This window comes from Palaemon carinicauda, chromosome 30 (assembly GCF_036898095.1).
Source record: "Palaemon carinicauda isolate YSFRI2023 chromosome 30, ASM3689809v2, whole genome shotgun sequence".
NCBI lineage: Eukaryota > Metazoa > Arthropoda > Malacostraca > Decapoda > Palaemonidae > Palaemon > Palaemon carinicauda.
The window spans coordinates 79,842,652-79,860,151 of record NC_090754.1 but is presented as its reverse complement, the minus strand read 5'-3'; the positions used below and the strand labels follow the sequence as shown (position 1 = coordinate 79,860,151).

Sequence of the window (17,500 nt, the reverse complement as noted above, 5' to 3'; positions counted from 1 at the left end):
TGCCAATCCTTGGTGTGGATTTCCTCTCCCATTTCCCTCTCATGGTTGATGTTGCTCACCAACAGTTAATCAAAGCAGACACTTGTCTGGTGATGTTAGGTTATGTAAGGTGAGGGGAGATTAATTTATGTAAGGTGAAGTGAGGTGAGATTAGGTTATGTAAGGTAAATTGAGGTGAGAGAAGATAAGGTAAAGTTCGGAGAGGTAAGGTAAAGAAAGGAGAGTGTAGGTTAGGCAAGGTGATGGTAAGTTAGGTAAAGTGAGGTGAAGTTAGGTTAGGTAAATTAAGGTGAAATGAAATTATATAAAGTGATGTGAGATGTAAGTAGGTGAAATGGGATGAGGTGGGATAAGATGAGGTAAGGTGAGGGTAGGTAATTTAAGGTGAGGGTAGGTAATTTAAGGTGAGGGTAGGTTAGGTAAGGTGAGGGTAGGTTGGGTAAGGTGAGGTGAGGAAAGGAAAAGGTAAGGTGTTAATGCTAGCTAACCAACAACCTTAGTTGGAAAGGCAGGATACTATATGCAAGGGCTCCAATGGGATAAAATAGCCAAATGAGGAAAGGGAACAAATAAACTAAAAGAGAAGTAATGAACAAATAAAATAAAATATTTTAAGAACACTAAAATAAATCTTCCATATATAAACTATAAAAAGAGATTTATGTCAGCCTGTTCAACATAAAAGAATTCGCTACAAGTTTGAACTTTTGAAGTTCCACTGATTCAAACAATTGTATCACTCGTTAGTATCTCCTCACCTAAATTACTGCAATACGGCGTGGGGGAGTAGTAGTAGAAATGTCTTGCAACCATTAATTGTAATTCAAAAAAGACTGGTAAGAATCATAAGCTCCAGTGATTACTTAGCTCATACATCGCCACTCTTCCGGTCTCTCTCGATATTGAAGCTGGAAGACACTTATAAGCTCTCCTTAATGAATATGATGTTCCAAACACTTATTTTGAACAAATTTCCAGATTTAAGACGGAAAATAATTCAGGAACAATCAGTCCATCCATATGGAACAAGAAATTCAAACTTAACTCTTCCTTTCATACATATTAATAGATGCGAGCAATCGTCTCTATACCAAGGTATTAAACTTTGGAATACTCTGCCCGCTTATCTAAAGGCACTGCTTAGAGTTCGATCTTTTAAGAAATCATATACAAATCTCCTGTTATCTGGGTATTAAGCCTACCTAACCACAACGCAAGTATGTTTCATTGTTTAGAATAATTTTATTTGTAAAACTAATTCTTTTACTGAGTTTCTTGCTTAATATCTACAGTTTTTCAATGTATATACCATTAGCTTTCATATACCATCCTTCTTTATCACATAAATATGCATTTCCATTTATTTTTAGGCTAAGAATCTTATTTATATGTATCTATTTGTATACATATGATTATGTATATGTATGCGTACCTTTTGTATATCTATATCCATATTTACTTTATTTTTTATTTTTACTTAATTGATGATATTATTTTAGTTGTATTATTGCCCAAAGAGCTCTGCTCCACAAGGGCTTGGACTGAGTCTTTTTTTTTTCTTTTTGTAAATCTTTGTATGTAAATATTTTTTGTCCAATAAACATTATTATTATTATTATTATTATTATTATTATACTGTGTAGTATTAAGCCTTATGATGGAGAATACTTGACTATTAGAACTTTTACGAACAGAATGGTACTCTCCAGGAAGGCCTGAATGCAAAGGATGGTCAGAATCATGTAAAGTCTTATGCAACATGCATAACAAACTAACTCCTTTGGTGTGGGGTGGGAGGTGGGGTAAGAGGTAAGGAAAGGTGGTGAGATAATGTTGGGTGTGAGGTAAGGTGTGGTGTAAGGTGTGGTGTGAGGTGAGGTGGGGTGTGAGGTGAGGTGAGGTGGGGTGTGAGGTGGGGTGTGAGGTGAGGTAAGGTGGGGTGGGAGGTAATGTGGTGTAGGAGGTAAGGTGGGGTAGGAGGTAAGGTGGGGTAGGAGTTAAGGTAGGGTGTGAGGTGAGGTTGGGTAGGAAGTTAGGGAGGCCATGAGGTGGGGCATGAGATAAGGCGGGGTGTGAGGTAAGGTAGTGGGTAAGGCCGGGTGTGAGGTAAGGCAGGGTGTGAGGTAAGGCAGGGTGTGAGGTAAGGCAGGGTGTGAGGTAAGGAGGAGTGTGAGGTAAGGAGGAGTGTGAGGTAAGGTAGTGGGTGAGGTGAGGTGTGAGGTAAGGTAGTGTGTGAGGTAAGGTAGTGTGTGAGATGAGGTGATAGACAAAGTAGGGTGTGAGGTGAGGTAAGGTATGGTGTGAGGTGAGGTGAAGAGAGGTGAGGTAAGGTATGGTGTGAGGTGAGGTGAAGAGAGGTGAAGTGGGGTGAGAGGTAAGGTAAGGTAGGGTGTGAAGTGAGGTAAGATAGGGTGTAAGGTGGGGTAAGGTAGGGTGTAAGGTGAGGTAGAGTAAGGTATGGAGTGAGGTAGAGTAAGGTATGGAGTGAGGTGTGGTGAGGTGAGGTGAGGTGATGTAGGGTGTGAGGTGATGTAGGGTGTGAGGTGATGTAGGGTGTGAGGTGAGAGGTAAGGTAGGGTGTGAGGGGAGGTGAGGTGAGTTGAAATGGGGTGTGCGGTAAGGTAAGGTAGAGTGTGAGGTAAAGTAAGATAGGGTGTAAAGTGAGGTAAGATAGGGTGTAAGGTGAGGTAAGGTAGGGTGTAAGGTGAGATAAGGTAGGGTATAAAGTGAGGTAAAGTAAGGTAAGGAGTTAGGTGTAGTTAGGTGAGGTGATGTAAGGTGTGGTGTGAGGTGAGGTGACAGGTAAGGTAGGAAAGATGGTAAGGTGGGGTAGGAAAGATGGTAAGGTGGGGTAGGAGGTAAGGTGGGGTAGGAGGTAAGGTTGGGTAGGAAGTTAGGGAGGGCATGAGGTAAAGTGGGGTGTGAGGTAGGTGGAGTGTGAGGTAAGGTAGTGGGTGAGGTGGGGCATGAGGTGAGGCGGGGTGTGAGGTAAGGTATTGTAGGAGGTGAGGTAGGAGGTAAGGTAGGGTGTGAGGTGAGGTGAAGTGAAGTGAGGTGAAGTGGGGTGAGAGGTAAGGTAGGGTGTGAAATGAGGTAAGATAGGGTGTAAGGTAAGGTAGAGTAAGGTATGGAGTGAGGTGTAGTTAGGTGAGGTGAGGTGAAGTAAGGTGTGGTGTGAGGTGAAGTAAGGTGTGGTGTGAGGTAAGGTAGGGTGTGAGGTGAGATGAGGTGAGGTGAGATGAGGTGAAGAGAGTTGAATTGGGGTGTGAGGTAAGGTAAGGTAAGGTAGGGTGTAAGGTGAGGTAAGATAGGGTATAAGGTGAGATAATGTAGGGTATAAAGTGAGGTAAAGTAAGGCAAGGAGTAAAGTGTAGTTAGGGGAGGTAAGGTGTAGTTAGGTGAGGTGTGGTAAGGTGTGATGTGAGGTGAGGTGAGGTGTGGTAAGGTGTGATGTGAGGTGAGGTGACGTGAGGTGAGAGGTAAGGTAGGGTGTGAGGTGAGGTAGGGTGTAAGGTAAGGTAGAGTGTAAGGTGAGGTAGAGTAAGGTATGGAGTGAGATATAGATGGGTGAGGTAAGGTGGGATGTGAGGGGAGGTGGGGTAGGATGTAAGGTAGGGCGTGAGGTGAGGTGGGGCATGAGGTGAGGTGGGGCATGAGGTGAGGTGAGGTGGGGGTGTGAGGAGAGGTAGGGCATGAGGTAAGGTTGGGTAGGAGATAAGGAGGGGTAGGAGGTAAGGTGAGGTAGGAGGTAAGATGGGGTGTGAGGTTAGGTGGGGTAGGAGGTTAGGGAGGGCACGAAGTAAGCAATTTTCGTCGTACTGGTTGTATCCGAATTTTTCAACATGCGAAGTACAATTCGAACACGTTCCTACTCTACTGTACACCCGAATTTTTTTTCGACACCCGAAGTAAACAATACCCGTACGCGTAGATGGTACTCATAGCACCAGATGTATTTTTTATTTCCGCCGATAGAAGGCAGCACTTCGACCTTGGAGGGACCCTCAATTAGCGTGGCTTGGGTCATTCCTCTGTTCTCGTCGGCTTCGTGTGGTTGTGCCCTGTGCGTTCTGCTATTAACTGTATTTTAATCGTGATTTTTTACGTACATCCTTTTACGGTTTTTTACGTAAAGCATGGGTCCTAAAAGGCTTAGTTTCGCAAGTGGTAGTGGTGAGAAAAGAAAGAAGGAAATGCTTTCTTTAGAAGTAAAGCAAGAAATTATTGAACAGAAGGAAAAGCTTTCTTTAGAAGTAAAGCAAGAAATTATTGAAAAGCATGAGCGTGGCCCACGTCTGCGTGAGTGAACTTGCAAAAGAATATGGCTGAAATATGTCGACGATCTCGACATTCTTGAAACAGAAAGAACCTATTAAAGCAGTGAAACCTTCTAAGGGGATCACCATCATTTCAAAACGTTGTAGCCCTGTCATAGAAGAGATGGAACGACTTCTGCTAATCTGGATCAAGGACAGAGAGATTGTTGGCGACACCATCACCGAAACTATCATCTACAAGAAAGCGCACGCCATCTTCACTGACTTGAAGGAAAGCGAGCTCTGGGGGTGATGCTGGGGAGAGTTCAACCGAACCTTCCTCAGACGATTTCAAGGCATCTCGTGGCTGGTTTGAAAAATTTAAGAAATGGTCCGGGATTCATTCAGTTGTTCGCCACGGAGAGGCTGCTAGTGCGGACAAAAAGGCTGCAGCTGACTTTGTAAAGAGCTTTGAAAGGACCGTGCAGGAAGAAGGCTACGTAGAGCAGCAGGTGTTCAATTGTGATGAAACCGGGCTGTTTTGGAAGAAGATGCCCAGTCGAACCTACATCACCGCCGAAGAGAAGAAATTGCCTGGGCATAAGCCAATGAAGGATCGGTTGACTCTTGCCCTATGTGCCAATGCTAGCGGGGACTTTAAAGTCAAGCCCTTACTGGTTTACCATTCTGAGAACCCTAGGGCCTTTAAGGCACAGAATGTGGATAAGGACCAGCTTCATGTTTTCTGGCGATCCAACTCGAAGGCCTGGGTCACTAGGCAGTTCTTTGTCCAATGGGTTAACCAAGTTTTTGGTCCTTCTGTGAAGAAGTATCTTCATGAGCAGAAATTGGCTTTATAGTGCCTGCTATGCCTTGACAATGCACCCGCTCACCCCCTCGGACTTGAAGATGATATCTTCGAAGAATTCAAGTTCATAAAGGTGCTGTATCTTCCACCGAATACCACCTCTATCCTCCAGCCCATGGACCAGCAAGTCATCTCGAACTTCAAGAAGCTCTACACCAAGCACCTATTCAAGCAGTGCTTTAATGTCACGCAAAGCTCAAACTTAACTTTGCGTGAATTTTGGAAAATCCACTTTAACATAGTGCACTGCTTGAAGATCATAGATCAGGCTTGGGTGGGATTAACTCGACGAACCCTCAATTCTGCCTGGAAGAAGCTGTGGCCTGATGCAGTTTCTCCCCGAGATTTCGAGGGATTTGACCCCGAACCTAATCCCGTGGTGGGTGCAGCGTAAGACGTAGAGGAAATCGTCTCCCTTGGCAAGTCCATGGGTCTGGAGGTCAACGCAGATGACATCACGGAACTCGTCGCCGAAAATCACGACAAACTTACTACAGAGGAGCTCAAGGAACTCCATGCTATGTTTGAGCACATGAGTGATGACGAGGAAGGGATCAAGGAGGTAGAACATGAGTTAGGTTCAACGCAAATAAAAGAGATGTTAGGAAAATATCAAGACGTGGTCGACTTCATCGACAAATACCATTAAAAAAAATTGCAGGTTTGTCGTATAGTTGCGCAGTTCGATGATGTTTGCCTAACTCATTTTCAAAACATTCTGAAAAGCCGTACCAAGCAACTTTCTATCGATATCTTCTTTAAAAAAAACTACGAAGCGAACTCGTGATGAAGAGGAAGGAAGTGGTTCAAAGAAAACGGCAAAGAGTGAAGAGAAAAAAATTCAATCAATTTTAAGTGTAGAGAGTGAAAGTGATTAAAATTAATCATCAAAAAGAAAAAAAGAAAATGTAAAAATAAATATATAATATAAAAATAAAAAAAAATAAATAAGCTAAGTTAGGTTAAAGTTCACTTAGTGTAAGTTAGAATAAGTTACGGTAGTGTACGTTTATCGTAGTCACCCTCTCTACCTCCTCGCCGCCCGTCCGTCTCCTCTCTGTGTAGCAAGACCGACACCTGCGCTGGACTTTCTAAGGTAAAGTGACGCTAAAAACCCATTTCTTATTTATTATTTCTTGATAATTATTCTTTTTTACATGTCTATCTAATTTATAGTGCATATTGTCATGTGTAATTATGTGTAGTAATTTATTAAGGAGTTATCATAGGTTTTTGGGCTCAACAACGGATTAATCCTATTTCAATGTATTCTTATGGGAAAATTCGTTTCTACATCCGAACATTTTCTACACCCGAAGTCAGTTGTGGAACGCATTAAATTCGTATGTAGAGGTACCACTTATAGCATACAGTGATGGGGCCACCTAGTGGGAAGAGGGGGTTTTGAGTGGGGAAAATTTACTGGGAAATCTATAATTTATGGTAAAACTAACCTTTTCTTCTCTATATATTATTCTCTCAGAGGCATAATAAATACATGAAAAATTATACAGAACATAGGCATTCTATGATCCCAAGTTATTTCTAATTTTTTTGTTTACATCCTATAGTTCACTTGTATCCACATGTAAGGTAAGCCATTATTTGTTATAGTGTTAGTGCATATAAAGGAATTAGGTAAGGTATTATTTGATTTATATTTAGTGTTTGTGACCTGGGAAAGGGGTGTCCGGGGTGCTTGCAAGCCGCCTAGGTTTGTGACCTGGTTAGGGGGGTTGGGGGGCTTTCCCAGGTTAGGTCTATGAAATGGGAAGGGGGTCAGCCCTGGCTATGTCTGCATCCTGGGAGAGGGGGTCCCTTTGACTGGATCTGTGACCTGGAAACTACCAGGTTAGGTTAGGTAGGGTGTATTAGGTTTTGTGGTCGTTTGAACAAATCTAAAAAGATCCATATTTTTACTCAAGAAAATTTGTCAAGGGACAAACCGTTTTTCTTACAGTTAATAATGCGTTTACAATGATTTTTACCTTCATTTCAGTCGTAAATAATCGCGTTTTTTCCCTGTTCTCCCAATTTAAAAAATCTCCAGGTTCCACCTGTCCGTTGGAAAGGGGAACGATAACGGGAGAGCGGCTGATTTACGGAGGAAATAAAGGTCAAATTCGTTTAAAGCACACTATTTACTGTAGGAAGAGTTGATTTTTCTATTAGTTATCTTGTCCTGTGTTAAACTATAATTTTACACTGTCCCCTGCTTCTGCCTCTCGTGAGAGCAATTTTAAACGAAATCATAACCATTGTTTTAGACTAAGTGAACCATGAAGGAACACTTATCCTTACACCGATGTCAAGAAAAATACCAACTTGCACAGCCCTGAAATCCAGAAGTCAAACAACTGTGAACAAAATCTAAAACGCAAATTTATCCTTTGCCCAAAATCTGAAGGATTCAATCTTCCATCTTAGCAAAACCTACTTAAAGTATAATAAAATAAGATGAAATAAATAAAACCTAAATAGACTGAAAAAGAGCAAAACCACTTGAGCAAATGAAACAACAAAATGCTATCATCTCCACAAGTCTCAATTCGTTGACAGTAGGGTGAAGTAAATCTCTCATAACACATTGGGGTCAAAACAACCAGAATAAACTTTGGTGAAATTTGTCAAAAGTTGATACTCGGAAAGCCGCAACCTTACCTTCTGTGGGATGAGACTAACACGTCAGTCTAGCTTAGCCTACAGATTATATTTGCACAACCTCCACATTACAGGAGATGCTTGCTCCAGGCTAGTAACCGTAGGTTAAAATACTGCACACGATATTTGACACAATTCGCACACCATTAAAATTAACACGAAACAAAACATACTCGTCGTTTGGTGACTTCGACATTCCAAAACAAGCAGTCATAAAAAATCAGCCGTTTATTCTTCTTCGCCTGCTCTTCGTTTAAGAAGATCTGCAACTTAATTTTTGCTCATGATTCAATTAAGTATGCTATGTAGGCTATCAAACAATTTCTTCCTAGATCAAAATGACGCTAAGTATTAAGTAGCAGCATTTTTTTCTTTTCGTTTTTCCCTAAAAAAAGTTTCAAATGATATTTGTAGCCCATATCAACACCACACAAAAGTACACTTACATCTGATCAATATCATTTATGATACAAAGTATTATGTAAAATTGTCTCCTAATGATTTGTAATTATAACACCGTTGTTATTGATCAGATTCGAATAACATGCATTCTTGGGAAAAACGGTATTCATCTTCCAATTAAATTTAGTATATTACCCGAGGCAGTAAATTATAAACATGGTAGATGGCAACTATAGTGGTATTGCCATAGCCTCTGTACCATGGTCTTCCATTGTCTTGGATTAGAGTTCTCTTGCTTGAGGGTACACTCAAGCACACTATTCTATCTTATTTCTCTTCCTCTTGTTTTGTTAAAATTTTTACAGTTTATATAGATATTTATTGTAATGTTAATCTTAGATTATTCTATTTTCCTATTTTCCTTTCCTTACTGGGCTATTTTCCCTGTTGGGGCCTCTGGGCTTATAGCATCCTGCTTTTCCAACTAGGGTTGTAGCTTAGCTAATAATAATAATAATAATAATAATAATAATGGTGAAATTGGATACAGTTAAAAACCCTGTACTACGTCCTAAGAATCGGAGAGATATGCAACCAATCCTTAAAATGGTAAAAGGTAGCCTACACACACACTCACAGACACACACATATGTATATATATATATATATATATATATATATATATATATATATATATATATATATATATATATATGTGTGTGTGTGTGTGTGTGTGTGTACAGTATATATATATATATATATATATATATATATATATATATATATATATATATATATATATATATATATATATATATATATATATACCCACACACACTCAAACGCATATCTATCAATCTATCTACACACACACACACACACACACACACACACACACACACACACACACATATATATATATATATATATATATATATATATATATATATATATATATATACATATATATATATATATATATATATATATATATATATATATATATATATATATATATATATATATATATATATATATATATATACATACATACATAAAACCACATTAACCTTGGTTAATGACAACTGCACAGTAACGAGAATATGAGAATGGCCTCGCAACAAGATCTTTTTCCTTGATGTAATAAAAGCAGTCTTGCAAAAGGGACACTTCATCAGCTGTAACGTTCCACGTACCTCGACATTCTGTGTCAAGGACAAATTGCACCGAGATACTGCATATATGTCCCGCTGACATATGGGCAATCGCAACCGAGGACAATGGAAATTACCCGTTATACAGTATTAGTATTAGAATTGGGTCATTGAAAATGAACAGATGCCATCTCCATGGCAATTATTATTATTATTATTATTATTATTATTATTATTATTATTATTATTATTATTATTATTATTATTATTCTTACTTGCTAAGCTACAACCCTAGTTGGAAAAGCAAGATGCTAAATTATATAAGACCAGGGGCTTCAACGGGGAAAACAGCCCAGTGAGGAAAGGAAATAAGGAAATTACAAGGGAAGTAATTAGCAATTTAAATGAAATATTTTAATAGCAAATAAAAAGGTATCTCCTCGACCAACACGTAACTTTGTACTTCTTATTTATAGAATCCCCATAATATAAAACAGGCCTTGGAACTCTCCTCTAATTGGGGAACAGTTAAGAATGGCGGAAGAGCACAAATGCATCATCATCAATACCATCTCCTCCTACGCCTATTGATGCAAAGGACCTCGGTTAGATTTCCCCAGTCGACTCTATCTTGAGCTTTTAATTCAATACTTCCCCATTCGTCATCTCCACAAGGCACTAGAAGAGTTGAAAGACCCAGGCCTACATGGCTGAGGACTATGAAGCGCAAATGCATCAGCTTAAGGATCTTATGGATAGGATTGAGTGTGGCAGAATATTGGTTATGATGGCAAAAGTATATGATCTAAGAATGGAGAAGAATGAGAGTTAAATATAATCTTTTCAAAAAAGTCAGCAGCAGTATCTGGCTGGGTTGGAAGAATATGAAAAAGGGTGGATGTGCTAGATGGTTTGAATGCATTGGTAGGTGACATGGAAAGATGTGGAGTAGATCAAAATAGGGAGTCTTGTGGAAGCATTGTTGGAAAGAGGATTCATTGGAGGCAATCCATGATAAATTCAAGAGTATAAAGGGGAAAGAGAAAATTACGACGAAGTAGGTGGAAGAGTAAATCAACAGATATAAAGGCGAGAGAAGACTTCGTTAAAGGCATCATTTGGTTGAAGAAAAAGTTAAAACAGATATAAGTTGGAGAGGGATGAGTGGATATGTGACTATAATGTATTAGTTGGACAGAAAGGAAGTCCCAAAATAATGAATATAAAATGTATGAATTATAATATGTGGTTAAGGAAACAGGTGAAAGAAGTACGTGATGAGTTTTAGAATTTTCATGAAAGGGTCATCTGAACGGTAGGGGTTGTTTGCTGGCATAGGAGGGGGGAATCAGAAAAATAAATGGTGTGGAGAAGAGATCAAAGGGTTATTCAAAGAAAGAGAGAGATCATCTAACATGCAGTTGCATGATAGAAGAGAAGAAGGCTTATGTAGACATGCATGTTGGGTAGGGTGGTAAAAAATCGAGTGAGAGACAAAAGAATGGCCAGTAATGAAAGTAGAGGAGATAGGATGAACAAGAACATCACAAAAAATAAAAAAGTTACTCTGCATACATATAAATGCAGAGGGGAGAGATTGATTAACAAATGGATCCCAGAATAAAAGATAAAAGTTGAATATTAGGGGACAGAGAAGAAAAACTACAGAAACTAGTAAACATAAAAGATGAAAAAATGTGAATAAGAGAAAGGTTATGATACTAAATGGACATCATTAAGTTGTACCAATGGTTTTATATGAAGGTTTGAAGAATGAAATTAATTAAGGCTTATAAGTACTTTGGAATTAAGACAAGGGTTCATGGTAAAACATAACCTCCTTCCAATTTCGTTCGCGGAGGTAAACATTGCACAATTCTTCAGACTATGACAGTGTGACTGGTGTCCTTGGCACAACGTATGATAGTGTGAATTTACGCATTTGCAAAGTCCCAAGCAATAAAGTGTTTATGATGGATCTTTATGAAAGAATTTTCCTTGGGAATATAAAGGTTCTTACGTGTTTTACAAGGCTCTACAAGGAGTAAGTGATGCAACATTACGTGGGTATTGCGCAGTGATTCAACGACGCTGATTGATATTGACGTGGCGTCAGAAGAAAATAAACGGTCATCGATGAACAGAATTCAAGTTTGCTAAAGTGCGATTACACAATACTTGATACTTCGAAAGTTCAAACTTTTTATGTTGAGCAAGCTGACACAAGTCTCTTTTCATAGTTCATATATGAAAGGTCTATTTCAATGTTGTTACTCTTCTTGAAGTATGTTGTTTCAATTGTTCATTACTTCTCTTATAATTTCTTTATTTCTTTATTTTCTTTCCTCATTGGGCTATTTTTTTCCCTATAGGAGCCCTTGGGCTTACGGCATCCTAATTTTCTAACTAGGGTTATAACTTATTAGTAAAATAATAATAATAATAATAATAATAATAATAATAATAATAATAATAATAATAATAATAATAATAATAATAATAATAATAATAATAATAATATCAGAAGCTTTGTAAGAGCGATTCATAATATCTAAGATAAAGTCAAATTTGCGCTGGTATTTGCAAAAGATTAATCATAATTTTCAGTGCAAAATGTCTGAGACTTGAAACACTAAATACAATGTATTTTATAATTGTGTTATGAAGGAACAATGGAAACAAAAATGTATTGTATTATTGCAATTTTCCAGTTTAACGCAAATGAATAAGGGGTGATGCAGTTTTGGATAAGTAAAGTTAAATAATTAACCTCAGATAAATGTATTTTGTTCTTCCTTTAAGAATAAAATTTGATAAACGATAAAAAAACAAAAACACAGCAACATGAAATAGTGGAGAAATGGTCATGGGCAAATTGGAAAAGTATTTTCAAAAGAAATGTTTCAGATGACTCTTAGCACGGGTCAAAGTTAGGTCAAAACTCAGGGAAGACAAATCAGGTTCCTTAAACTAGGGTATTTGTAAAAATACTTAACCAGGAGGTAATCCTTCACCCAATCTGGTCAGAGCTCTCCATCTTAAACAGGCCCAAAAGTCTACCTTTCACAAAATCTCCAAGAACTTTAGTGTGGGTAATTATGATCGGCAATTGAATCGTTGGAACTTCAGAAGTTCAAATTTGCATCAAATGCTTTTATGTTGATATGCTGAGTTAACGTCTTATTTTATAGTTTGTATATGACAGATCTAATTTAACGTTATAACTGATATTAAAATATTTCATATTTTTTCATTCATTACTTGAGTTTATTTGTTATTCTCTTATTTCCTTTCCTCACTGGGCTACTTTTCATGTTGGAGCTCTTGGGCTTGTAGCATCCTGCTTTTCTCACAAGGATTTTAGCTTGGCTATCAATAATAATAATAATAATAATAATAATAATAATAATAATAATAATATGGTAAGTAAGGTCATAATCAAAGGACCAGGTCAAAAAAGGTCATTTGGCGCAGAAATGAAGTCATCAAATGGTAAAGAAGGGTCTCACTTATAGATGATTTAATTCTGTAATCAATAAAAAGAAGTTAAAGAAAATAAGCTAAGTTACAAATTCCTAAAGTTTACTGAACATTGTCTACCGCTTTCCGAAATAAGATCAAGCATTATTATCAGCCTCATACCGCTGAATGCCAGCCACAACTATTTTCTAAAATTTGCATATTGCACTGCTTCAAAAATAACGATGTGCTTTCAATATCAAATTTGTTGTTTCACAAAGAGACGTAGTAACTTGAGCTATTGTGTCCCCTTTAGATATTGCCAAAAAACGCTCAAATTAAAGACATACACGTAACCCAGAATATATTTCCTCTTCTCCTCAGAGGAAACACAAAGAAAACTGGTTTCATAGGAAAAAAAAAAAACCTTTACTTGAGTTATATGAGCCAAGAACCCTTGGAATGGACAATAACTATGGTTACATGTACAAATTCTCGTCGTATTCAACGAACTCACGTCGTAAAAATAACTATCCGATCCATCGCATATCGTCATAAACTCAACAGTACCATAACGTCCTCGAGTTTTGAGCCAATGACATCTGTTACGTAAAAGAAAAAAAAAATTGCTGACACATTTAATTGTCCTTCTGAGAAGGGTAATGGCTGAAGGTATATTCTAAGCTTACGGAAGGAAGACTCAAGACTCGTGATACGAATACCAAAACGTAGTAATAATTCCTAAAACTAAAAAAAAAAAAATGAATAAGGATTCGTACGCAGGGATAGTGATCCCGTGCAAAACATTACAGACAATTATTATTATTATTATTATTATTATTATTATTATTATTATTATTATTATTATTATTATTATTAGCTAAGCCACAACCCTAGTTAGAAAAGCAAGGTGCTATAAACCCAAGGGTTCCAATGAGGAAAAATAGCCCAGCGAGGAAAGGAAATCAGGAAATAAATAAACGATATGAGAAATAACGAACAATTAAAATATTATAAAAACAGTAACAACATTTAAACAGATATTTCATAAATAAACTATAGAAAGACTTATGTCAGGCTGTTCAACATAAAAAAAACATTTGTTGCAAGTTTGAACTTTTGAGGTTCTACCGATTCAACTACCCGATCAGGAAGACCATTCCACAACTTGGTCACAAACTGAAGCAGATGACGATTCGCCAAACTTGAAACAGACATGTGATCCGCTCTACATAATGCCAAGCATAATTACCCTCCTTAAAGACTTCATTGGGTACCTCCAATGTGATGGTCCTTGATCTAGAATGTAATTGCGAGGCATTTCGCTCTCTTGTTATGCCCGAGTCAGCCATCTGATGTTATGCTGATGCCTCGGGCAGACATAGCAGGACAAAGGCGATGATTAACTCTCGGCCTTGAGTTGCTTTTTTTTTTTCTTTTCCTGGGATGGGTGTACCCAATGTGCCTACCCCAGGATAGCTAGCATTTGGCTGGCAATGCCCACCCATTCCCACCCCATGCTCATATGGGGAAATTATATATATATATATATATATATATATATATATATATATATATATATATATATATATATATATATATAGAGAGAGAGAGAGAGAGAGAGAGAGAGAGAGAGAGAGAGAGAGAGAGAGAGAGAGAGAGAGAGAGAGAGAGAGAGAGAGCTGATAGCAAAGATGAGAAAAAGAAGAGCGAGGAAAGCTAGGAATACTTTGAAAATTTAAGTGTTATTAAGAGTAATTTAAAATGTGGTTTAACAACAATTTTATTTATATAAAGGTACATTTTCTTTGTTATGTCTTAAAGTTAATTCAAGTGAAATGATTACCAACCAAACCCCAAAAGTAGTGATATATTATTAAATGAAGTATCCTGTGTTATCTTTCCGGTATCCAACTATTTCCTACTATGGTTAGCGGGTAAGTCCCCTCATTCTTCTTTCAATTAAAAAAAAATACATTTGTAATGAATTATAGGCCTACTGCAATAATATGTCGTATTTGACCCTTTAAGCCTCAAAGAGAACTTAACAAACAAACAATGAAATATAATGTAATAACAGATTTCTTAGAAGAAGAAGAAGAAGAAGAGCAATAACAGCAACAACAACAACAACAACAACAACAACAGCAGCAACAACAATAACATCTACAACAACAACAACAGCAATAAATTTCTTATCAAGATTCACCATCAACCTTACAATCATACAAATGACTGATCATAACTACATATTATTCGCTATCCTCTTAATAGTTGCCCAAAACGTCAGTACAAAATTAAATGTTATGTATTTGTTATTGCACCATCACGTAATGAACTGGTATAACACAATGCAATTAGATAATAATATATTTTTCATTATTTTTATACCCACGACCCTAACACAATGAAAAATTGCAATGAAATGATCTAGCGAATATTTCGATACATTCTGTTATTGCACCGTGAAATAATAATAATAATAATAATAATAATAATAATAATAATAATAATAATAATAATAATAATAATAATAATAATAAGATCATTACATACTATTGGCTATTATTTTATTACTAGTATACGTGTCCCGTGAAAAATGACAGTTAAATATTGAAATAGATGTGTACACACGCGCACCCCACTATACTCATGGCATGACTGCTCCCTTTCCACCCTATCCGAGGGATGGAGAGAGAGCTGAGCGTGATCGAAAGAAATATATATGTATATTTATCTATGTATAGCCAGACATTTGCTCTTTTTTATATAGGGGAGATCTACCTCAGCCATCTCAACCCTGTCAAACATATGAACAATAAAATGATTCATTTGATTCATTTGGACTCATCCTTATTCTGACATTGAATAATATAGATTATTCTTCACGTTCTATTAGGTATAACAGTTCCCATAAACAATTGTAAGATATAATGAAACAATTCATTTGCTTTAAATTCTCACAGTCTCCCCTGCCCTTCAAATATTGCTAAATGATGAAATATACTACTTCGTATTATTCTTCGATGCTATGAAATAATTCATTGTTTACTAATTTTCCATGTTTATTTTAACAATTTTCCTACACTAAAGATCTTGCCATGCAAAATGACATATGCTATAAGATAATATATGAAATAAAACAAGAAAAGTATATCAATTTTCATTATTCTAATGTTTCATGCAAACGTACGATATAGGCGTAAGATCATGATTTTAGTGCAATTGTTTTATTTTTTATTTTAGATAAAAAAGACGAGAGAAAAAGTATAACTTGCTCTAAAGTGGTATTTAAGAGAACACCCTTATATATATCCTTAAAGAAAGTAAAAGAAAGCTTAGCTCCTTTTGATATTAAATGCCATTTTTGTTGTTTTCATGTGTTTTTGAATAGGAAAATAAATAAGCAAAGAAAAAATACTCCGTACGGGAAAAAAAAAATCTTCATGGTTGCCTTCATTTCCATATTTCTATGCTTAATTTTTCTCAAAATATGAAGGAAAGAAGAGATTTTAAGATATAATACGAAGGACCCCCTTGTATGCTTCTAAATCTAAATCAGTCAGCATTAGTTATAACGCACAAGGAAAGAAAATAAGAAAGATAAAAAAGGATATCACCAAGGTTAAGCAGAACAAAAGAGAATGATAACATAGTGTATGAGAGCCAAGGTCCCTCACTGCTGTCAGTCTGCATAAAGACGCAACATAGGGACCCCCGTGTCCCAAGGGGGGCAGAAGGACCCCGTGTCCCCCCAGGGGCCAGGAATACACGGTGTCCCCCCCTGGGGCACGTCGAACCAGTTCGATCACGATTACCAGGATGAAGTATACCCAAGGAGCGCTAACGTGGCCTTCGAAGGAGAGCTGCTGCACAGGACTGCAGGATAACTATATGACAGACAGGCGAGGGAAAGGTAAGAGAAAGGACAGTTTGCTCATTACTGCTGGGAAATAAAAATGGAAATAGGACTTTCTAAGGAGAGGCATGTAAATGAAAAGGGAAGTGAGGGAAAGATCTAGAACTTAGACAAAGGAAGCGAGAAAAAGAATCAGAGATGGGAGAATGAAGTTTTGACAGTTCTATTTGAATAAAGGTAAGGAAACAATAGCGACATACGAGAAATGATAATACCGCCCCTCTGAGAAACGGTGGAAGACAAGGTCACGTGTTAGAAAATGGGTGAGAGGGGATGAGAGCAAAGAAACAGTTAGGTGTAAGAATTTCACATGAAAAGAAGATTCTGAACAGGGAAAATGACAATGTTACCAGATGATATATCACACAAATACCAATATATTGATTTGTAGTGGAAACGTGGACTCTAAGACGAAAAGAGGAAGCAAAGCTTGAGAGAACAGAGATAAGAATGCTAAGGTGGATAATGGGAATATCACTGCTTAAAGGATTGAAAAATGATGAAATAAGAAGAATGGCAGGTGTGGTAAAGATTACAGAGATGATAAGTGTCACGACTGAGATGGTGTGGACATGTGTTGAGGATGGATGATGGGGAGGGAATGAGGAGGGCTTGGGAGGAACCCGTTAGGGGGAGAAGATTGAGAAGGAGGTAGAGAATTAGATAGCGAGATAAGGTGAAGGGTGATATGGAGAGAAGAGGTTTGGTGAAAGAAGATGCCTTACATAGAAGGTATCAGAGAAGGCGCATCAGGCAACCGACCCCTTAATGTAGGGATAAC

At 37.4% G+C, this 17,500-nt stretch overlaps 1 protein-coding gene across 1 annotated transcript in view; it reads right to left on the bottom strand.

The window, feature by feature from the left end:
• LOC137623616 (mucin-3A-like) overlaps positions 1–3,654 on the bottom strand; it is a 4,037-nt gene extending 383 nt beyond the window's left edge. Inside the window, exon 1 of the mRNA XM_068354449.1 lies at positions 1,777–3,654. Within this exon, the coding sequence (XP_068210550.1) occupies positions 1,777–3,654 (1,878 nt within the window). The remainder of the gene's footprint in view (positions 1–1,776) is intronic.
• Positions 3,655–17,500: the final 13,846 nt, after the last annotated feature.